This window comes from Stegostoma tigrinum, chromosome 20 (assembly GCF_030684315.1).
Source record: "Stegostoma tigrinum isolate sSteTig4 chromosome 20, sSteTig4.hap1, whole genome shotgun sequence".
Classification (NCBI taxonomy): domain Eukaryota; kingdom Metazoa; phylum Chordata; class Chondrichthyes; order Orectolobiformes; family Stegostomatidae; genus Stegostoma; species Stegostoma tigrinum.
Window position 1 is genome coordinate 44,995,000 of NC_081373.1, and position 25,054 is coordinate 45,020,053.

The following is a 25,054-nucleotide window of genomic DNA, read 5'->3' on the forward strand; positions in this document are numbered from 1 at the left end:
TCAACCCATAGCAGATGGACTGCAGCAGTTCAAGAAGGCAGTTCATCACCAACTTCTCAAGGGCAACTAGGGATGGGCAATAAATGCTGGGTCAGCAAGCGATGACTCACATCCCACAAAATGAATTAAAGAAAAGAACAGCAAGACAGGGGATCAGTCCTGGCTCAATGGAAGTGCAGGAGGGCGTGCCAGGAGCAGCACCAGGCGTACCTTTAAATGAAGTGTCAAACTGGTGAAGCCATCAAACTGGACTACTTGCACACCAAACTGCATAAGCAGCAAGGAGCTAAGTGATCCCACAACCAACAGGTCAGATCTAAGCTCGCAGTCCTGCAACATTCAGTTGTGAATGGTGGTGGGCAATTAAACATCTCACTAGAGGAGCGCGGTAAATCATTGCAAAAGAAAAGGCTGAAGCATTCGCAGCAATCTTCAGCCAGAAGTGCCAAGTGGATGATCCATCTTGGCCTCCTCCAGTGGTCCCCAGCATTACAGATACCAGTCTTCAGCCAATTCCATTCACTCCATGTGATATCAAGGAACGATTGGAAGCATTAAATACTGTATGTCCTGTGCATAAAAAAAACAGGACAAATCCAACTCAGCTAATTACCACCCATCAGTATATTCTCAATCATAAGGAAAGTGATGGAAGGTGTCAGTAACAGTGCTATCAAGCAGAACCTGCTCAGCAATAACCTGCTCAGTGACATTCAATTTGGGTTCAGTCAGGGTAACTCATTTCATGACCTCATCACAGCCTTGGTTCAAACATGAATAAAAGAGCTGAATTCCAGAGGTGAGGTTGAGATGTTAATGTGATAACATCGCATTGATTTCTATGCTTCTATAAATTAAAGTCTTTTATCTGCATTTGATTCCTATCCAGAGACTTTAATTTATAGAAGTAAACTCTTATCTACCTACATATAGGTATGCAGGCACTGCCCTGAAGCTTCCTGCCCAGCTAGGAATTCAGTGTAAAGCTTTTGTAACTCCTTATCTTCTCACACATCATTATGCAGACACTGTCCTAAGCTTCCTGACTGAATTAAAATTAGAATCAAACTGTTTCAAATAGGGTTAGGTGGGGAAAATTTGTAAAGGTGTGAAACCTCTAAAGCATGTAACTTCTGTCGCTGGCAAAGGGGCCAGGGCACTGACTTTGTTCCAGCCAGACACGCTGGCAACTTGAAATCAGAATCTGTCTGGGGCAACGACTCGAAATCGCCTCCTGCCATTAGCAGCTACTTCACTAGCAAGCGATACTATATCCTGGTCTTTTATGCTCTTGATGCAATACTTGTTTGGTATCCTGTCTTTGTCTGTTGTAGTAATTGTTTCATGAATCATGTCTTTTGTAAATTGTGAAATTGTTTTCTGTATCATGTCTTCTGTAAAGTATAAAAAGCGGGGACTGTCCGCTGCTCGGAGAGAATTACTTGCGAGACTCTGCACTCTGTGCCGGGTTGAGTACAGTGATTCTCCACAGCTTGGACTTGCTTGGTAATAAAAGGATTTGTGTTTTTCTAAACAGGTCAGTGTCTTGTTATTGCAGCAAGTCCGTGAGGGTCTCTGAAAACGAACCTGACAAGGTGAGCCCTTATCATCAATGCCACTAAACTGGAATCAATGGTCATCAGAGGGCAAACTCTTCATTGGTTGGAATCATACCTGGCAGGTAGGAAAATGGTTGTGGTTACATAGAATGTAGAACATTACAGCACAGTACAGGCCCTACGGCCTCGATGTTGTGCCGACCTGTCATATTGATCTCAAGCCCATCTAACCCACACTATTCCATGTACGTCCATATGCTTATACAATGATGACTTAAATGTACCTAAAGTTGGCGAATCGACTACCGTTGCAGGCAAAGCGTTCCATTCCCTTACTACTCTCTGAGTAAAGAAACTACCTCTGACATCTGTCCTATATCTTTCACCCCTCAATTTAAAGCTATGCTCCCTCGTGCTCGCCGTCACCATCCTAGGAAAAAGGCTCTCCCTATCCACCCTATCTAACCCTCTGATTATTTTATATGTTTCAATTAAGTCACCTCTCAACCTTCTTCTCTCTAATGAAAACAGCCTCAAGTCCCTCAGCCTTTCCTCATAAGACCTTCCCTCCATACCAGGCAACATCCTGGTAAATCTGCTCTGCACCCTTTCCAAAGCTTCCACATCCTTCTTATAATGCGGTGACCAGAACTGTACACAATACTCCAAGTGCGGCCGCACCAGAGTTTTGTACAGCTTCACCATAACCTCTTGGTTTTGGAACTCGATCCCTCTATTAATAAAAGCTAAAACACTGTATGCCTTTTTAACAGCCCTGTCAACCTGGGTGGCAACTTTCAAGGATTTGTGTACATGGACACCGAGATCTCTCTGCTCATCTACACTTCTAAGAATCTTACCATTAGCCCTGTACTTTGCCTTCCGGTTACTCCTACCAAAGTGCATCACCTCACACTTGTCTGCATTAAACTCCATTTGCCACCTCTCAGCCCAGCTCTGCAGCTTATCTATGTCTCTCTGCAACCTACAGCATCCTTCGTCACTATTTACAACTCCACCAACCTTAGTGTTGTCTGCAAATTTACTAACCCATCCTTCTACGCCCTCATACAGGTCATTTATAAAAATGACAAACAGCAGCCGGACCCAACACCGACCCTTGCGGTACACCACTAGTAACTGATCTCCCGGATGAACATTTCCATTAACCACCACCCTCTGTCATCTTTCAGCAAACCAATTTCCGATGCAAACTGCTATATCTCCCACAATTCCATTCCTTTGTGGGGAACCTTATCAAACGCCTTGCTGAAATCCATATACACCACATCAACCGGTTTACTTTCATCTACCTGTTTGGTCACCTTCTCAAAGAACTCAATAAGGTTTGTGAGGCACGGCCTGTCCTTCAAAAAACAGTGCTGAGTATCCCTAATCAAATTATTCTTTTCTAGAAGGTTATAAATCCTATCCCTTATAACCTTTTCCAACACTTTACCAACAACTGAAGTAAGGCTCACTGGTCTATAATTACCAGGGTTGTCTCTACTCCCCTTCTTGAACAAGGGGACCACATTTGCTATTCTCCAGTCTTCTGGCACTATTCCTGTAGACAATGACGAATTAAAGATCAATGCCAAAGGCTCGGCAATCTCCTCCCTGGCTTCCCAGAGGATCCTAGGATAAATCCCATCCGGCCCAGGGGACTTATCTATCTTCACCCTCTGAAGGATTTCTAATAGCTCTTCCTTGTGAGCCGCAATCCCACCTAGTCTAGTAGCCTGTATCTCAGTATTCTCCTCGATAACATTGTCGTTTTCTAGAGTGAATACTGTTGAAAAATATTCATTTAGTGCTTACCCTATCTCATCTGACTCCACACACAACTTACCACTACTATCCTTGATTGGGCCTAATCTTACTTTCGTCATTCTTTTATTCCTTAAATACCTATAGAAAGCCTTAGGGTTTACCCTGATCCTATCCACCAACAACTTCTCATGTCTCCTCCTGACTCTTCTGAGCTATCTCTTTAGGTCTTTCCTGGCTACCTCATAGCCCTCAAGTGCCCTAACTGAGCCTTCACATCTCATCCTAACATAAGCCTTCTTCTTCCTCTTGACCAGAGATTCCACCTCCTTCGTAAACCACGGCTCCCGCACTCTACAGCTTCCTCCCTGCCTGACAGGTACATACTTATCTACGTCACACAGGAGCTTTTCCTTGAATAAGCTCCACATTTCTAATGTGCCCATTCCCTGCAGTTTCCTTCGCCATCCTATGCTCCCTAAATCTTGCCTAATCTCTTCGTAATTGCCTTTCCCCCAGCTATAACTCTTGCCCAGTGGTATACACCTATCCCTTTCCATCACTAAAGTAAACATAACAGAATTGTGATCGCTATCACCAAAGTGCTCACCTATTTCCAAATCTAACACCTGGCCAGGCTCATTACCCAGTACCAAATCTAATGTGGCTTTGCCCCTTGTTAGCCTGTCTACATACTGTGCCAGGAAGCTCTCCTGCACTCTCTGGACAAAAACTGACCCATCTATAGTACTCGAACTATAGTGATTCCAGTCAATATTTGGAAAGTTGAAGTCCCCCATGACAGCTACCCTATCTCTCTCACTCCTATCGAGAATCAGCTTTGCCATCCTTTCCTGTACATCTCTGGAACTATTCGGAGGCCTATAGAAAGCTCCCAACAGGGTGACCTCTCCTTTCCTGTTTCTAACCTCAGCTCATACTACCTCAGTTGACGAGTCCCCAAACATCCTTTCTGCAGTGGTTGTTGCAGGTCAGTCATTTCATCTCCAGGGCATCTCTGCAGGAATTCATCACGGTGGTGTCCTAGTCCCAAACATCTTTTTTTATTTATTCATTCATGGAATGAGGGTGTCACTGCCCAGGCAGCATATATTGTCCTTCCCTAATTACCAGAGAGCAGTTAAGGGTGACCTACAATATTGTGTGTCTGGAGTCACAAGCAAGCTAGACCACGTAAGGACGGCAGTTTCCCTCCCTAAAGGGCATTAGTGACCCTGATCGTATTTTCCTGACAATTCACAATGGTTTCATGGTTATCATCAGACTAAAATTAATTTATTGAATTCAAATTCCAACATCTGCCTTGGTGAGACTCAAGCCCAGGTCTGCTGAACGTGACTTGGGTCTCTAGATTAACAGCCCAGTGACAATACTACTAAGGCAATCGGGTCCCCTCAGCTACTTCATCATTGACCTTCCCTCCATCATAAGGTCAGAAGTGGGGATGTTGACCAATGATTGCACAATGTTCAGCACCATTTGCAACTCCTCAGATCGAAAATAGGACCTAGAACAGTACAGCACAGCAAAGGCCCTTTGGCCCATGTGTTTGTGCTGACCTATTATCCTACTCGAAGATCAAACTACCTGCATACCCTACATTTTACTATCATCCATGTGCCTATCCAGGAGTTGTTTAAATAACCCTATTTTATCTGACTCCACTACCACCACCAACAGTGCATTCCATGCACCCTCTACTCTCTGTGTAAAGAACCTACCTCTGACATCTCCCCTAAACCTTCCTCTGGTAACCTTAAAATTATGCCCCCTCATAATAGTCATTTCCAGCCTGGGAAAATTCTCTGGCTATCCACTCTATCTATTCGTCTCATCATCTTGTACACCTCTATCAAGTCACCTCTTCGTTCCAATGAGAAAGCCCTAGCTCCCTCAACCTTTTCTCATAAAGACCTGCCCTCCCTTCCAGGAACCATCCTGGTAAATCTCCTCTGCACCCTCTTTAAACCTTCTACAACCTTCCTATAATGAGGCAACCAGAACAGAACACAATATTCCAAGAGTCGTCTAACCAGGGTATTGTAGAGCTGCAGCATATCCTCTCAGCTCTTAAATTCAATCCCCCTGCCAATAAAAGCCAGCACATCATACACCTTCTAAATAACCCTAACAGCTTGGGTGACAACATTGAGGGATCTATGGAAGTAGATCCCAAGATCTCTCTGTTCCTCCACACTGCCAAGAATCCTGCCATTAACCCTTTATTCTGCATTCAAATTCAAACTTCCAAAATGAATCACTTCACACTTTTCTGGTTTGAATTCCACCTGCCACTTCTTTGCCCAGCTCTGCATCCTGTCAATGTCCCATTGCAACTGACAACAGCCTTCCACACTATCCACAACTCCACCAACATTCGTGTCATCGGCAAATTTACTAACCCACCCTTCCACTTACTCAACCAAGCCATTTAGATTCGATTAAATTCCCTACAGTGTTGAAACAGGCCCTTCGGCCCAACAAGCCCACACCACCCCATGTAGAATCCCACCCAGACTCATCCCCCATAACCCACACACCCCTGAACACTATGGGCAATTTAGCATGGCCAATCCACCTAGCCTGTGCATCTTTGACTGTTGGAGGAAACCGGAGCACCCAGAGGAAACCCACGCAGACACGGGGAGAATGTGCAAACTCCACACAGACAGTTACCCGAGGCGAGAATTGAACCCCAGTCCCTGGCGCTGTGAGGCTGCAGTGCTAAGAGCAGAGGTCCCAGCACAGATCCCTGTAAAACATCAAGCAGATTATTTTCCATCCAATACCACCCTCTGTCTTTTGTTGGACAGCCATTGCTGTATCCACACAGCCAAATTTCCCTGCATCCCATGCCACCTTACTTTCTGAATCAGCTTACCATGGGGAACTTTATCAAACACCTTACTTAAATCCATCTATACCACATCCACTTCTCTATCTTCGTCAATATGTTTTGTTACATCCTCAAAGAATTCAATAATCCTTGCTTCCTCAACTTTAAGTCAGCTTCCTTCTTCCTCGTGACTAGATGTTCCACAAGTCTTGTCATCCAAGGTTCCTTCACCTTACCATCCCTTCCTCGTCTCAGTGAGACAAACCTATCCAGAACTCATAGCAAGAGCTCCCTAAACAACCTCTACATTTCTGTCATGCATTTCCCTGAGAACATCTGTTCCCAATTTATGCTCCGCAGTTCCTGTCTAATAGCATTGTAATTCCCCCTCCCCCAATTAAATACTTTCCCATACCATCTGCCCCTCTCCCTGTCCATGACTATAGTAAAGGTCAGGGAGTTGTGATCACTGTCACCGAATGCTCTCCCACAGAGAGATCTGACACCTGACCTGGTTCGTTGCCAAGCACCAAATCCAATATGGCCTCCCCTCTAGTCGATCTATCTACAGATTGAGTCAGAAATCCTTCCTGGACACACCTGACAAATCTGCTCTGTCCAAACTATTTGCACTTAGGAGGTGCCAGTGAACATTAGGGAAGTTGAAGTCACCCATGACAACAACCCTATTAGATTAGATTAGATTAGATTCCCTACAGTATGGAAACAGGCCCTTTGGCTCAACAAGTCCACACCGCCCCTTGGACCATCCCACCCAGACCCATCCCCCTATAACCCACACACCCCTGAACACTACAGGCAATTTAGCATGGCCAATCTACCTAGCCTACACCTCTTTGGACTGTGGGAGGAAACCGGAGCACCCAGAGGAAACTCACCCAGACACAGGGAGAATCTACACCTTCCAAAATCTGCCTCCCAATCTGTTTCTCAGTGTCTCTGTTGCTGTTGGGAGATCTGTAAGAAACTCCCAGTAAAGTGACCGCTCCTTTCCTGTTTCTGACTTCCACCCACCACTCAGTGGATAAACGCTCCTCCACGGCCTCCATTTCTAAAGCTGCAATACCATCCCTGATTAGCAATGACACTCCCTCACCTCTTTTACCTCCCTCCCTATTTCTTTTGAAACATCTAAACCTGGAATATCCAACAACCATTCCTGCTCCTGTGACACCTGAGTCTCTGCAATGGCCACAACATCATAGCTCTAAATTCACACACTTCAACCCGTCACATTGACTGCAACTTTGCCCTATCAACTATCCATCCTTCCTCAAAGACTCTCTACATGCTGTATCTGCCTGTACACCAGCTATCCCTTTCTCTGATCTGTTGCTCCGGTTACCATCTCCCGGTCAAACTAGCCTAAACCCTCCCAAAGAGCTCTCGCAAACCTCCCGCCCAGGATATTGGTGCTCCTCCAGTTAAGGTGCAACCTGTCCTTCTTGTACAGATCCCACCTTCCCACCTTCATTCAGTGCTAATCAGATAGCACAGAGCTCCAGCTGAGTGTACTGTACATGGAATGCACACATCAGGATCTCACTTACCCCATGGTGATCTGAGTGAATACGCCGGCTGCTTGTTTATTTTCCTTCTGCTGTCGAAGGAGCTGAGTGATCAGAATGAACGGTGCATAGCCTCCAAAGATAAACCAAGTCATTTAAACAGATTAACCACGTCATTCACATTACATCATGATCAGGTGATCTTTACTGAATTGCACTCACAGCAAGGAATTGAAACTAAAGGTTAACTCTTCAGTTTCAGAATTTCAGAGTCACTAAGACACAAGTTTCTTCCCTTGGTTACTGTTTATTATGAATAAGGATTGACAAAGCACAGGGCTTGGCTCCATGGCACTGGGGTTCTTTCGGGAGTCAGTGATGCTGTAATTGGGATGTGCTACTTCTCCGCTCACTTCCAGCATGGCCTGTATGATAGCCCATCCTGCAACAACGCCATCTCGGGCAGTACCAGAAACTTCTGCTTTGCATCCTGGCGTGGCAGAATGCAGTGCTGCCAGCTGATTGACTGCTTTCTTTGTGAACGGGAACCAGGCAGGATCATTCCACGTGTTCATTTGTCCCTCACCAAAGATAATTTTTTCCAGGGCCCCACTCTAGTGATGTTGAAATGACCACAGACTCAACTCAGAGGTCAGAGGATCGAGAATAACTTGAGCTGGTGTCCGTGTAAATACCATAAGACCACAAGATATATAAGTAGGCCACTCAGCCCATTGAACCTACTCTGCTACTCAATGAGATTGGGGCTGATCTGATAATCCCCAACTCCACATTCTTGATTTTCCCCTATATCCATTAAGTCTCTTTCTGATCAGAGGCATATGTCTGTCTCAGCCTTGAATATATTTGATAACCCAGACTCAGCAGCCCTCTGCAGTTTGGAATTTCACAATTTTGTACTCTCTAATAAAAGAAATTCTCTCTCTTGACGGTGGAATCTTTCTGGAGATGTTGTAACGATTTTCCCTATTAGCAGCCGGTCTACATACAGCACCTGGATTGCAGCGGCTCAAGAAGGCAGCTCGCAATCACTTTCTCAAGGGCAATTAGGGACAGGTAATAAATGCTGCCATAGCCAACAACACCCATAAATGAATAAATGAAACATTGTCTCAGTCAGAGTGCAGAATTGAATATCCAATTCTATTGTTGTAAATGCACCGGATTGTTTTCCTGCACATAGAACTGCAGAATTTGGTAAAATCAGCGAGCAGCAAGTTAATTCATCAACAATGCAGGAGCAACTGGAATAGATCAAACAGATTCTCAGGTCATTATCCCAGGTATTAAGAGGGATCTCAAAGGAGACAAAGTAGAGATTTCATTACTGATAACTTCACTGTGAGGTTGTAAACCCAGAAAGGAGTTGATAACTAAATTGGAGGGATTAAGCCTCAGACCAGGAGCAGAGGCTGTCTCATGGGCAGGAAGGCATAAAGCCTCTGAGAATGGTTGAGTTTTGAGTGGGCTAATGAGGCTGTCCAGGATTGGCTAAATGCTGGACAGACTCGGCTAGAGGTTATGGTAGTTGCTTTTGAAAGGCACAGAGATCAGTGGCAGAGTGAACCAGCCTCCATGATATATCCAGATGCCAGCTACTAGCTCACACAACAGCATTCAGTCCCATTAGCAGACTCCAGTAAAATCAAAAACAAAAACAGGAGTTGCTGGGGAAGCTCCGGTTGCAGGGAGGAAGAAAACACATGGATACAAGTGTTACAAATAAAAGCCCAGCCTTGACACACACTACACTGAGGCAGGCAGTAGCAGAAGGGGTTAAATTCAAGCATTAAGAAAGAGAATGGCTCAGGAAGGGGGAATTCAACATGATCTGGCTGCTGTCATGGTGAAATATAAATCAATGAAGCTCTGAAATTAAAAGTTAGTCTAATGGAAAACATATAACCATTGTTGTAAAACCCATCTGATTCACTAATGCTGTTAAGAGAAGAAAATCTGTAATGATCCTTACCTGGTTTGGCCTACATGTGACACTGGACTCAGAGCAATATAGTTGACTCTTAAATGCCCTCTGGTATGATCCTAAAAAGTTAGTTTGTTCAAGTGGCAGCTTGGAATAGGCAATACATGCAGGTTCAGCCAGCTACACCTATGCGCCAGGATTGAATAAATTGATTCCCCAGTACAATATTGTTGAGCCTACTTTTTCTTGTGATGAGTTGCCATTGAGAAGGGAAATGGCAAATTTGGCTTTTACCATCCTGGGGTGAGGTGCTATCGCTGTGTCATCTCCGAGCTGCATCTCCGCTTCAGTGGCAAAAACAGGAAGGCAGCTAATTACCTGAATGCCCATATATTGGGAAAAGGGGAGGTGCAATGAATTCTGAGTGTTCTTGAACATCAGTCACTGAAAGAAAGCATGCAGGTGCAGCAGATAGTGAAGTAGGTAAATGGTTTGTTGGCTATTGCAGAGAACGTGTTTGACCAATGGAGCGGGGGTGTCTTGCCCCAGTTGCATATGGCCTTGCAGATACCATACCTGGAGTATTGTGTGCAGTTTTGGTCTCTATATCTGAGGAAAGATGTTCTCATTAGAGAGGGAATGCAACAAAGGTCTACCAGACTTATACCTGGGATGAAAGGACTGATATACAAAGAAACACTGGATTGAATAGGACTATAGAGGAATGAGAAGGGATCTCATAGAACCTTACTAAGTCCTAATAGGCCTAGATAAGCTAAACACCAGGAAGGATATTCCCAATGAGTGGGGAGTCCAGAACCTGGAGGCACAAGTTAAGGGTACAGAGTTTAGAACTGGGATGAAGAGACATTTCTTCACTCAGAGAAGGGTGAGCCCGTGGAATGTAGCACGACTGAAAGTGGGTTAATGCCGAAATATTGAATGTTTTTAATAAGGAATTAGGAATGGTTCTTAGGGTTAATGGGAGCAAAAGATAGAAAGCAGGAACAAGGTATTGAGTTGGATGATCATTATTGAATGGCAGATCAGACTTGGAAAGTCAAATGGCCCTGCTCCTGCTGCTATTTTCTATGTTTTTTTGTACGTTCGATGTTTCAAACAGCAGGATGGGTGTTTAGAATCATTCTTAACTGATGATGTTGCATGGACTGATTGCTCCATGGAACAGAATTACCTTGTTTCTGGAATGTGTGCAATATACAAAGGAGGATCATCTCTTTGACAAACTCAACAGAATGACCAAAGGAAAAATGAAAAAGTTTGATGTGATTGCCAGATGTTTGATATGAAAAATGAAAATATACTACAGATGATTTTGGGTCTGGATTAAATGGATTAGATTAGATTCCCTACAGTGTGGAAACAGGCCCTTTGGCTCAACAAGTCCACACCGCCCCTTGGACCATCCCACCCAGACCCATCCCCCTATAACCCACACACCCCTGAATACTACAGGCAATTTAGCATGGCCGATCCACCTAGCCTGCACATCTTTGGACTGTGGGAGGAAACCGGAGCACCCGGAGGAAATCCATACAGATATGGGGAGAATATGCAAACTCCACACAGACAGTTACCTGAGGCTGGAATCAAACCTTGGTCCCTGGTGCTGTGAGGCTGCAGTGCTAATCAGTGAGCCACCATGCCGCCCTGTACCATGGTGTGCAGAATGATAGGACTTTTTTTGGTTTTGGTAATTATTTTTCTGATATGTCATGGTGACTTTGTGTGAGAGGTAATTTTAAAATGAAGGAAGATTTCTATCAGTTGAACCAACTGAAGTGTGTAACAAAAAGAGAAGTTACTGGAAAAGCTCAGCAGGTCTGGCTACATCTGTGAAGAGAAATCAGAGTTAACGTTTCGGGTCCAGTGACCTTTGTTTAGATAAGCTCAGAGAATTTATATCAGATGCTAAAACGTTGCCCTATTGTTAAACAAAAGCCTCAGTGCAGGTTTTGCTTGTGTGTTTGAATCTTGTGTTTGATGTTTGTGGTTCTGTGCTGCAGAGTGAATATTGTGGGTTCTGGTTTAGGTTTTGAGTGAGTATGGGAAGTATTGAAACCCATTTGTGTTTTGCCCCTGTGCCAAGTCAGTGAGTGAGACAGTGAGACCTGTCTTTTTTGATGCAGATGTTACTCTGGATTTTGCAAAGTAGAGTCTGGGTCCCACCAGTTATTTAATTCCTTGTATGTGATTTTGAAACAGTTGGTCATCTAATGAGCTTCAATAACTGCATCTTTATAAAATAAGTTGCTGTGTGATTTAAAGATGACAGGATAAAAATCACCTGACCTAATGGATAAAGCATATGATTTTGACAATAATCAGAGTACTATCAGTGTAGAGTCCTACTGCAATTGTTTGGTAACTCTGATGAAGAATCTCTGCTTTCTCCCCACAGATGTTGCCAGACCTGCTGAGTTCCATCAGCAATTTCAGTCTTTGTTACTGATGTGTATGAGTTCAGTTGGTAAAATCCTAACCCTAAATGATTAAGTTTTAATTAATTTCCACATCAACTTTATCAATATTTTCCTAATCAACCTGTTAGAGATATTGTTATATACCTTTGGGGCAGATGGGACTCTAACCCAGACCTCCTAGTTCAGAAGTAGGGGTATTACCACTGAGCACAAGAATCCTGTCTATGTCATCTTTCACTGTGATAGCTTTCCTCTATCTGTTGTGTCATCATTTAGCTGAATGATCCCTCAAGCCTGCTCTACCATTCAGCAAGAGCATGGTTGATCTGACACAGGAGGCCACTCCTCTTTTTGGCCAAACTTCTCATAGCTCTCAACTTCCTGATTGTTTCAAAAGCCTATCTATGGGTTCGTGAAATATTTTCAGTGATCCAGCTCCACAGCTAGCTGGTGTAGAGAATTCCAGACTTCTACTCTCCAAGGGAGAAGAAATTCCTTCACACCTCAGTCTGAAACGAGTGCCCCCTCATTCTTAAGCTTGTATCTAGTTTGAGAATTCCCCATGATTAGGAATATTTTTTCGACATCCAACTTTTCAAGCCCCCTCAGGATCATGCATGTGTCAATAAGATCACCCCTCATTCTAGTGAATTCTCAGGAATCAGTCCAGCGAATTTCTTGTGAACTGCCTCCATTGTCAACACATTGGTTCTTAAATACAGGGACCAAAACTATGGATGGTACTCCATGTACAGTCTGAGTGACACCCTGTACAGCTGTGATGTCCCTGTTTTTTAAGCTCCAGCAGTAAAGGCCAAAATTCCATTTTGCTTCTTAATTATTTCCTGATCCTGCATGTTAACTTTCTGTAGTTCACATTTTGGAGTCTCACTCCATTTAAATAATAGTCTGCTTTTTGATTCTTCCTACCAAAGTGTATGACTTCACACTCTCTTACTTTGAACTCCATCTGCCTCATTTTTGCCCATTCATTCAAACTATTACTATCCTCTTTCGGATCCGTTATGTCCGATCACAATATCCTTTCCAGCCTATTTTAACATAGTCAGCAAATGTGGATCTGTTACACACTATTCTTCCTCTAAGCCATGCATATAATTAGTAAATAATTGAGGCCCTGGAACTGATACTTATGGAACTCCACTAGTTACATCTTTCCAACCTGAAAAAGAGCAATTCAATCTGGCTCTCTGTCTTGTGTATGTGAACAAGTCCTTAATCCATACTAAAACGTTACCCCTAATACTGTAAGCTCCTACGTTGCGTAGTAACCTTTTATCTTCTGGAAATCCAAAAGCACTGCCATTTCCCCTTTGTCAAATTTGTTTCGTATAACCTCGTCGAATTCATGCAAATTTGTCAAACATGATTTCCGTTGCAAAAATCCACATTGATTCTGATTGTCTTATGTTTTCCTAACTGGCTCACTTTTCTTTCTTAATAATGGACTCCAGCATTTTTCCAATGACAGACCTTGTGCTAACTGGCCTGTAGTTTCCTGCTATCTGTCTCCCTCCCTTCTAGAACAGGGATGGCACATTAATAATGTTGTAGTCCACTAGACTCTTTTGGAATCCAGTGCATTCTGTTGAGTGTGGACCATCAGGTCCTGGTGACTTGTTCACCTTCTGTCCTATTTGTTTGTCAAATACCCAATCCTCATGATAGAGATTGTTACAAGACCTTTACTCTCAATAAAACCCAGCTGTATGTTATCTTCAGAATGTTTACAGTGTCCTTCACCATAAAGATGATTGCAGAATATTATCTAAAATATTTAACAATATCTGCCATTCTCCTGGTCACCATTATTGACTTCTTGGTTATATCTTTCAAGGGACCCACACTTCTTTTAGTTACTCTCCTTTTATACATTCACAGAAGGTTTTGTGATTTGTTTTCATATTTCTTGCAAACTTACATTCACAACCAATTTTCTTCCTCTTAAGTGAGTTTTTAAGTCACTTGCTGTTTGTTTGCTCCTAAAGAAAATTCCCAGTCCCCTGGTCTCCCAATATTTCTCACTGCTTTGCATACTTTAATTTTTGTTTGGATGCTCTCCTTGACCATTTTTGTTATCTACAGGTTGTTCATGCTTCTTGTTGAGCCCTTTTGACTGGAAAAATGTTTGCTGAGAACTCGGAAATATCTGTTTAGATGTCTGCCACTGACCATCTACTGTCTTCTATGTTATTCTTGCCCATTTGATTTGTCCAGTCAGTAGATAGATTAAATCACCAATGACTATTGTAATGGTCTTCCTGTGTGCCTCCACTATTTGTTGATTGATACTAACGTCCTATAATAAGGTAACTGTTCAGGACCTGTAGAATAATTCCACCTGTAACTTCATTTCCTTACAATTCCTTATTTCTACCTAAACCGATACTATATCACGATCCATAGCTATTTTGGAATCTATATTTGTGATTATCTGAAGAACCTTAACTAAAACCTACTCTTAATATTATAACGTATTGATTAAATAATTTGAGAACCAACTAATTAGTGTGAAATGTTCTAATCTACACAAGCAATTGCAGCTGCACATTCTAGCTCATTTAAGCAGCCTTGATTATACAGACCTACTATTGTTCTACTTGTGGGGATTATATTAAGCAAATATTTACCCATATGCTCTAGATACTGTGGCCATGGGCCGCAGTTAGCCACCTTGTGCTATCCAATCATGGGCATTGTATGGCAATACTATGGTTTTAAGAGGTTATTTTGTTCTGTTTTCTTTTAAGAAAGGCTGAACAAGAAGTACTGAGCAATCCGTACAAAAACAAATAGCTTGTGAGGCCATGGGTGTTGATTTTTAAAAGGTAGAACAATAGAAGCAGCCTGAATGGGTGTGGTTAAGCTCCGGCGGGACCAGGGATTTTAGGTTTAGCCTTCAGCAGTTTTTGTTGGGGTGTTGAAGGAGTGGAAGCTAATTTTTCCCTCTCTTAGTCATGGCAAAAGCTGGGGATTCTCTGTCTGCTATGGAGATTGCCTATGAGATTTCACCTTTCCCAAGGATATGTTTAAGTGATGTTACTATATTGCAGCAGTTAATTAGTAATAGTTACTGTATCTATTGGTCTGTTAAGTTTTCCAAAAGCGTTAAGTTATTGAATTCCTTCTTCCTTTTGTTGTATTTTAACTACAGTGGATGAATAAATTGTGTTTTGCTTTAAATCCAGTCATTTGACCTATCGAATACCATCTGGAATGCATCACCTTACATTTACCTATCAAAAAAGAAATAGGATCTAGGCTATCTTCCTAATATTTTGAGGGGCATTGGTCTGATCCATAACAATTGTGTAAGAATATAGTGTATTTTGCTTCAGCCTGATAGTTTTACCAAACAAGTTGCATCTGGAACGCAGCACCTTACAATTGCCTTTAAAAATAAAATATTGGGGTCTAGGTGATCTTCATATATTTTGAGGGGGCTTGGTTTGGTCAATAACACTATCAAGCCATATTCACTTATTTATATTTGAACTATCAACTGACTCATCTCATTAAAAATGCATTTAGATAGTAATTGTTAAACTTAGGCTTTTTAACCATCATTTCTTAAGCTGCTCTTAATTTCTTCTGCACACATCTGCATTCATTTTCCATCACTTCCTAAAACACTGTTACTATCATTCAACTCTTCACTACCCTGAAGCTCTACTCTCTCATTTCTTTATAATTGTTAAAACTACATCTCAATTGAATCTTACCCCACAGCAAATTATTTAGAGCTCTGTTTGTAGTCTTCCTAAAATAGTCGTTGCAAACTTGAATTAAGTTATTGTGTAGACTAAGATAAAATGGCCAAAATGTTGTTCATTAACTCATGACAAGTAGGTATAAATATTGCAGAATGTCACAAATGCTCTTACAATTTTATGTGTACCATATTGCATACTACATAAACTGTCCGCATTCACACAGATAATTTTAGCCAGAGTTTCATTTTATTTCTGATTACACAATTTGTATTAAAATCTGTTTGGAGATTAGCCCCTGCAGCCATTGTGTGTTCTCTAAGATAATAAAATGTGAGGCTGGATGAACACAGCAGGTCCAGCAGCATCTCAGGAGAACAAAAGCTGATGTTTCGGGCCTGGACCCTTCATCAGAGAGGGGGATGGGGTGAGGGTTCTGGAATAAATAGGGAGAGAGGGGGAGGCGGACCGAAGATGGAGAGAAAAGAAGATAGGTGGAGAGGAGAGTATAGGTGGGGAGGTAGGGAGGGAATAGGTCAGTTCAGGGAAGACGGACAGGTCAACGAGGTGGGATGAGGTTAGTAGGTAGGAGATGGAGGTGCGGCTTGGGGTGGGAGGAAGGGATGGGTGAGAGGAAGAACAGGCTAGGGAGGCAGAGACAGGTTGGACTGGTTTTGGGGATGCAGTGGGTGGAGGGGAAAGGCTGGGCTGGTTGTGTGGTGCAGTGGGGGGAGGGGACGAACTGGGCTGGTATTGGGATTCGGTGGGGGAAGGGGAGATTTTGAAGCTGGTGAAGTCCACATTGATACCATTTGGCAGCAGGGTTCCCAAGCGGAATATGAGTTGCTGTTCCTGCAACCTTCGGGTGGCATCATTGTGGCAGTGCAGGAGGCCATGGTGGACATGTCATCTAAAGAATGGGAGGGGGAGTGGAAATGCTTTGCGACTGGGAGGTGCAGTTGTTTATTGCGAACTGAGCGGAGGTGTTCTGCAAAGCGGTCCCCAAGCCTCCGCTTGGTTTCGCCAATGTAGAGGAAGCCACACCAGGTACAATGGATACAGTATACCACATTGGCAGATGTGCAGGTGAACCTCTGCTTAATATGGAAAGTCATCTTGGAGCCTGGGATAGGGGTGAGGGAGGAGGTGTGGGGGCAAGTGTAGCATTTCCTGCGGTTGCAGGGGAAGGTGCTGGGTGTGGTGGGGTTGGAGGGCAGTGTGGAGCGAACAAGGGAGTCACAGAGAGAGTGGTCTCTCCGGAAAGCAGACAAGGGTGGGATGGAAAAATATCTTGGGTGGTGGGGCCGGATTGTCGATGGCGGAAGTGTCAGAGGGTGATGCATTGTATCCGGAGGTTGGTGGGGTGGTGTGTGAGAACGAGGGGGATCCTCTATGGGCGGTTGTGGCGGGTGCGGGGTGTGAGGGATGTGTTGCGGGAAATGCGGGAGACGCGGTCAAGGGCGTTCTCGACCACTGTGGGGGGAAAGTTGCGGTCTTTGAAGTAGTTGGACATCTGGGATGTGCGGGAGTGGAATGCCTCATCGTGGGAGCAGATGCAGCGGAGGCAAAGGAATTGCGAATAGGAGAATTTTGCATCCCTCCCTTTTTATTCCAGAACCCTCACCCCATACCCCTCTCTGATGAAGGGCCTAGGCCCGAAACTTCAGCTTTTGTGCTCCTGAGATGCTGCTGGGCCTGCTGTGTTCATCCAGCCTCACATTTTATTATCTTGGATTCTTCAGCATCTGCAGTTCCCATTATCACAAACAGTGGTCCAACTGCTTCTGGGTCTATTACATTCTCCATTCCAACATGTAAATTAAATACGTATCCTTAAAACAGAAAGTCAAATCCATCACAAATACGTCCTCAGCATTTTAAAATGCCACAAGTCTGTGAGAAGGTGTGTTTGAAGGTGGAAGCTCATAAAACATTCACCAAACTCTAGTTTTGTATCAGTACTGCATTTCATGCCAGCACTGACCTCAGCCCAGAGAGTCAAAACATTCCAGAATTCCCCCCTTAAAGACTGCCTCTCCTTAAAATCCTCTCTTTTACTAAACTTCCTTGTCATCTTCCAAATATTTTCTTTTGTGTCAAGTTTTGTTGATCACATTCCAATGGCATTTTATTACATTTGAGGTGCTATATAATTATCATTTGATATAAAAGTTTATGTCCAAAAGTTTTATTTACGAAGAAACAAGCTTCTTGCCCAATAGTCCAAACGTAAATTTCAATACTAAAGTATTTCAAGTAAACTTTACTAACCTCATCATGTAAAATATGTTGATTTTCCTTCTCAGCTGTATTTTCCTCCAGTGAGTCACTGCGCTGCTCGTCCTACCACTTTACGTTTATTGCCAATCTACCCAGCTGGCACCCCTACCTAGCTGCCATTCTGTAACCCTGCTGCTTTCCCACACTATCACCTGACCCAGCTCCATTGTTGATGCCTTCCTGTCACTCTGCCTGGTTGTAATTTCCTAGAATGGCAATTAACCAATGGGCATTCTCCCCTCCCCCTATCCATTTACCACACTAGTCCTAACCGCTTACAATGTCAAAGCATTTATCCAAACATTTGGGACATTTAGCAGAACATGTTTGCTCGCGCTGTTAAAAAGCGTTGTGCCTTCCATTCTTCCTCTCTACCTTCTGAGGACTCCAGAACTGACTGAGATTTGAAGAATTTGTCTTCTGAAACTTGGCAAGAACATTTTGGGGCTTGCGAATAGGTTTGTTTTTGTTAATTTAACATTGGCCAGAGAATTTGGGCCAGACCTCTCCAGTTTCATCACAGAAGAAAATCACTTGGCCAAGAAGTCATGGCCATTTTTTAAGTGACCTTGATCATAGCTCCTCCGTAAGTCTCATGACACTGTTTTTGAACATATTTACACCATTCGGATTGCTCAACTCTGTAAAGAAAATGGTATTATATTCGCTACAGTGTGGAAACAGGCCCTTTGGCCCTATAAGTCCACACCGCCCCTTGAAGCATCCTATCCAGACCCACCCCCATAATACCCACAGACCCCTGAATGCCACGGGCAATTTAGCATGGCCAATCCACCTAGCCTGCACATCTTTGGACTGTGGGAGGAAACCGGACCACCTGGAGAAAACCCACGCAGACACGGGGAGAATGTGCAAACTCCACACAGACAGTTGCCCGAGGCTGGAATATTCTTGTGATTATTTGCAGGCGCAGTCTAAGAGCTTACCTCAGGCTGGTAAACTTACAGCAAATGACTCTCCATTGTATATGCACAAAGCTGGAGGTTTTCAACCACACAGCGACTACGTTCCAAGCTGCAGCAAACCCCAGAGAGCATTCACAAAAGACTTCCTCAGAAACATTGGAATGAGTGCTCTGCAGGTGGAAGGGGGTGGTTCGGGGACGGTGAGTGCTCTCTTGCTGGCATCCGATGCAGACACAAGAAGCCAGTTTGTAGCCAGAACATAGCAGAAGAGAAAAACGAATACCAGAAAGCCAGAGAAATCCTGGGCGGAGTGAGGGTGGCGAAGGGCTGGACAGTCTGCTGAGGTGGAAAAGGCGACACCCTTTTGAGAGCCATCAGTCGGAATGAAGTGGGGTGTGACATCTTGTGGGTGTGGTCCTGATGTACCTCCTTGACTAATGTGACCCCTTTCCTTCTGGCCACTTAAACAGTCTGTAATAAAGTAAGAGACTGCCTACTTCTGCCTGCCTCCTCATGCCAACCATTTTTGTGGTGCAAGCAGTGTATTATTGGAGTCAATTGGCTTGGTAACAAGGTGAATTGATCCTTGATTATTTATTTACAAATAGGGGGCATCCTGCCCATTTTGGCACATACCCACCTATAGTCTCATGGGGAACTGCTCAGGGGCTGAAGAAGGTGGGGGTGTTGCCCCTCACCTCCCACATCCTATTTTACATGCCCAACCCTGGCCGAATTAAAAGCCCACAATGAGAGAACACAAAATCTAGCCCATCAAGTCAAACTTTAAGAGAGCCAACTCTTCCTTATAAAATCAATTCTAAGGCCACAGGTAATTCAAACATGATGCTTAAACGGCCCACCAAATTAATAAAGCAGTTAGAGATTGATTTAGAAGGTTACAGTGTAGAAAGAAGCCATTTGGCCCATTAACCGTCCCACCCAGAACCAAAAACTGGGAATTAGTCCGAACTTGGCACCAGCACAAAGGAAAGGGAGGAGGGACAGAGAGTTGGAGCATTAACAACAGAGTTGCCAACAAATTGAAATCAAGGATAAAACAGGGCTGTGCTTACCCACACAAACGACAACTGAGAATATCCTTGGAAATGCTCACCCGATAGGATCCTTAATCCCAAAGAGAAAGCATGAAAACCACCAGGATACTAATGCTGAACCCGATGTAGCCAACTTGCCTCATTCATCCCACCTGAAATGTCAATTCTAAATATGAGCTCTACCACAAGATGTATAGCAATTTGCACATATATTACTATTCTCATTGAGTGTTAGATGCAGCTGAGATATTTCTCATTTGCACACCATTGATTGCAGCAAAAACATTTTGGATTCTCTCCTGAGTAAAGTGTTCCACTGAGCTTCCTTGGTCTTAGGGCAGAATCTCAGCAGGCTCTCTCTAAGAATTGCCACAAGCTGATATGAGAGTTCCTCATGGTGAGTACGGGTAAGGGGACTCCAAAGACAAAGTTTTGGCCTGACTAACCTTGGGATAGGTCAGTGTGTGCAAGAGACAAACAGCATGCCAACAGGTTGAGAAGTTGCCAGAGACTTGTTTTTCTGGAAAGGTGTGCGATAACCCATTGAGATAGGCAGATGAATTATTAAACTATGCCAAAGAATAGCTGCCTGCAGAGTTAATCAGGCATCATGGCTATAAGTACCTGTTCCTGGGTTTCCCAATCTGTGGAAGAATCCTAGGGTCAATAAAGCAAGAATATAGTGAAGATTGACAGGAACCAATTGTGTTATAAAGACCCCAAATACTGATTCAAGACAATTGCCTCTTTGCTGAAGATGTACACTTGCCTGTGCAACACATTATGTACAACAGGACTTGTGCTGGGAGTTTGCTTTCACGAATCATCAGGTGATGTCCAACAGTTTGTTGACAATTCTTCCGCTGTTGGGTATTTCTCTCTTTGATCTGCACTGTCGTGCTATCTCCCTTCACTGAAGAAGGCAAACAGTTTAAGCAGGTTTATACTGGTCCTCTGATGACCAACAAGGAGAATAGTAATAGCAGTGTCAGAAATGACAGGAGCGGGAGATGCCTTCTCCTCAGCTACATGTCACTAAACAGGACAGAGAAGTCAAAGACAGACGTTTAGATAACAAAGTGTTGGGCCGGATGAACACAGCAGGCCAAGCAACATCTTAGGAACACAAAAGCTGACATTTCAGGCTCAGGCCCTTCATCAGAAAAAAGGTTTTTTGAAACGTCAGTTTTTGTGCTCCGAAGATGCTGCTGGGCCTGCTGTGTTCATCCAGCCCCACACTTTGTTATCTTGGAATCTCTAGCATCTGCGGTTCCCATTATCTCGAAAGACAGACGTTTAGCTGGTTTGAAGAGGTAGCCCCTAGACATGTTGATGGATCAGCTTTCTGGACATGGCACTGAGCAGCAGTTTCCTGAGGAGACAGAAAAATTCTCAGCTAGTCATTGCTGATCTCTGCAGCTTCTTAATAGTGAATCAGGTTGGCACATGGTGCCAGAGGCAGTCACCATCTGGATATTGTTACTTCCAATTTCCTCCAGAAAACTGTCGGCAAGATCTGCAGACTTTCACAAACTGAGGGTTGGTGCAGTGTCTCAGTGGTCAGTACTGATGCCTCATTGCACCAGAGACATGGGTTCCATTCCATTCTCGGGCGACTCTCTGCGTGGAGTTTCCACATTCTCCCCATGTCTGCGTGGGTTTACGCTAGGTGCTCCCATTTCCTCCCACAGTCCGAAGATGTGCAGATTAGGTGGGTTGGTCATGCTAAATTGCCCATAGCGTCCAGGGATATGCAGGCTCGGTAGGTTAGCCATGGTAAAAGTAGGGTTACGGGGATAAGGTAGTGTGCTGGATCTGGGTGGGATGTTCTGCTGATAGTCTGTGTGTCCTTGATGGACTGAATGCCCTGCTTCCACATTGTAGGGTTTCACCTCAAATGTAATAAAATGCCATTGGAATGTGATCAACAAAACTTGACACAAAAGAAAATATTTGGAAGATGACAAGGAAGTTTAGTAAAAGAGAGGATTTTAAGGAGAGGCAGTCTTTAAGGGGGGAATTCTGGAATGTTTTGACTCTCTGGGCTGAGGTCAGTGCTGGCATGAAATGCAGTACTGATACAAAACTAGAGTTTGGTGAATGTTTTATGAGCTTCCACCTTCAAACACACCTTCTCACAGACTTGTGGCATTTTAAAATGCTGAGGACGTATTTGTGATGGATTTGACTTTCTGTTTTAAGGATATGTATTTAATTTACATGTTGGAATGGAGAATGTAATAGACCCAGAAGCAGTTGGACCACTGTTTGTGATAATGGGAACTGCAGATGCTGGAGAATCCAAGATAATAAAATGTGAGGCTTCCTCAATTTCCGCTCAGACTTTGCAGGTAATACACAGTTAGGCTTCAACTTTAAACTATCATAACGTTGAATCAAATGTTCTATAATTGTTATCAAGCAGATATGATCAATCAATCCCAATACCAAATCCCTGACCCTCATTGTTTTAGTTTTATCCCCAAATCTGCCACTTTGTTCAGTTCCAAGATGGTGAACCATACAATGAAATAGCATAGTGTACCTGCTATTAATTTCTACAGAACTACAACTCCTCAGTGCAGGTTCTCCAGGAATTTTTCTGCCTTCTCCTCACCCTGTATGCCTCTCTGTAAATATTGGGCGTTTGAGGAGTCTGAAAAGGTGCATGGTTTAACAAGATATTTCAGGGCACTGGGATTATTGAAAGTCCTTGCGTTGCAATGAAAGGGTTCGACATAATGAGACTGAGGATTAAGGCAGCTGCGGAAGGGAGATGCAGGAAGGACGTTGCAAGAAGAGATTGAGGAAAGAAATGATGATATCGGATCATCCAGCCTCACATTTTATTATCTTGGATTCTCCAGCATCTGCAGTTCCCATTATCACAAACAGTGGTCCAACTGCTTCTGGGTCTATTACATTCTCCATTCCAACATGTAAATTAAATACATATCCTTAAAACAGAAAGTCAAATCCATCACAAATACGTCCTCAGCATTTTAAAATGCCACAAGTCTGTGAGAAGGTGTGTTTGAAGGTGGAAGCTCATAAAACATTCACCAAACTCTAGTTTTGTATCAGTACTGCATTTCATGCCAGCACTGACCTCAGCCCAGAGAGTCAAAACATTCCAGAATTCCCCCCTTAAAGACTGCCTCTCCTTAAAATCCTCTCTTTTACTAAACTTCCTTGTCATCTTCCAAATATTTTCTTTTGTGTCAAGTTTTGTTGATCACATTCCAATGGCATTTTATTACATTTGAGGTGCTATATAATTATCATTTGATATAAAAGTTTCTGTCTGAAAGTTTTATTTATGAAGAAACAAGCTTCTTGCCCAATAGTCCAAACGTAAATTTCAATACTAAAGTATTTCAAGTAAACTTTACTCACCTCATCATGTAAAATATGTTGATTTTCCTTCTCAGCTGTATTTTCCTCCAGTGAGTCAATTGAGAAATGTAACTAATGTGTTAGTTTTCAACAAAATGCATGCTTTCCTTTCATGGTTCACTTGAAGTCACTTACTGAATGTGAAACGAAACTGAAACTGGAAAATGAAATGAACAACTAAATTATCTGTCTGTCCAGAGATAATGGGAACTGCAGATGCTGGAGAATTCCAAGATAACAAAATGTGAGGCTGGATGAACACAGCAGGCCAAGCAGCATCTTAGGAGAGTGTTCCTGAGATGCTGCTTAGCCTGCTGTGTTCATCCAGCCTCACATTTTATTATCTCTGAAGAACTAAATTATCTGTCTGTCCAGTACAGAGTGCACTCACAGGGTCATAGCCCAGGGCACTCCAGGAATCTCTCAGATACTGCAATGTGCAATCCTACTGAAAACAATTACCGGCACATTAAAAATTGAGTATTATTTTGCTAGTTCCTTGAAACTGGATAGAAAAATTTGTGGAAAAGCAATAAAAAGATTGCTTGGTTGAAAGGCATGAGTCACCCAATTGGCAGGAAGCATTCATCATGAGAATGATTCAATGCAGCAGTAGGGCGTGGGGTAAATCATGTGTTGAATCCTGCAGGCATACTTTTAATCATTTTTGACAATACTAGTTGTCAGATCAATAACATTGACCAGACCTTCTGGACTCTGGATTGCCAAATACACCCACTTTGAAGATACACACTCAGATCCCATGGGAAGACCTGAAACACTGACTACTAGGCATTAGCTGGGATGCCTCGACTTCAGATCGATAATCACCTATCATCTGGAACCCTCAAATAAAGTCCCATCTGCTGCATTACAGTTAGTGATCCCGAGAATTTTAACCTAGTCTGTTCTGACCCCTGGAGAATCACACAACTGAACCACAAAACTCTCCCAGACCCTCCAACATCCTCTGGTTAGCACCTTCCGGCATCCCCCAAATGGATCTCACTGCCCTGCTCGTCCTACCACTTTATGTTTATTGCCAATATACCCAGCTGGCACTCCTACCCCGCTGCCATTCTGTAACCCTGCTGCTTTCCCACACTATCACCTGACCCAGCTCCATAGCTGATGCCTTCCTGTCACTTTGCCTGGTTGTAATTTCCTAGAATGGCAATTAACCGATGGGCATTCTCCCCTCCCCCCATCCATTTACCACACTAGTCCTAACCGCTTACAATGTCAAAACATTTATCCAATCATTTGGGAAGTTTAGCAGAACATGTTTGCTCGCGCTGTTAAAAAGCGTTGTGCCTTCCATTCTTCCTCTCTACCTTCTGAGGACTCCAGAACTGACTGAGATTTGAAGAATTCGTCTTCAGAAACTTGGCAAGAACATTTTGGGGATGGCAAATAGGTTTGTTTTTGTTGATTTAACATTGGCCAGAGAATTTGGGCCAGACCTCTCCAGTTTCATCACAGAAGAAAATCATTTGGCCAAGAAGTCGTGGCCATTTTTTAAGTGACATTGATCATAGCTCCTCCGTAAGTCTCATGAC

The 25,054-nt window shown here is 43.3% G+C and overlaps 1 protein-coding gene across 4 annotated transcripts in view; it reads right to left on the bottom strand.

The window, feature by feature from the left end:
• The window catches only part of LOC125461906 (interferon-induced protein with tetratricopeptide repeats 5-like), a 33,276-nt gene extending 9,660 nt beyond the window's left edge, over positions 1 to 23,616 (bottom strand). Inside the window, exons 1-2 of one of the 4 annotated variants that reach the window (XM_059652926.1) lie at positions 23,496 to 23,616; positions 7,758 to 7,848 (exon numbers count right to left, since the gene is read on the bottom strand). In XM_059652926.1, the coding sequence (XP_059508909.1) occupies positions 7,758 to 7,762 (5 nt within the window). In that variant the 5' untranslated portion in view covers positions 7,763 to 7,848; positions 23,496 to 23,616. Of the gene's footprint in view, positions 1 to 7,757; positions 7,849 to 18,106; positions 18,156 to 23,495 lie in introns of those variants that run through there. The other 3 variants (XM_048551262.2, XM_059652925.1, XM_048551261.2) reach the window with 3 other exon arrangements.
• Between the last annotated feature and the right edge of the window lie 1,438 nt (positions 23,617 to 25,054).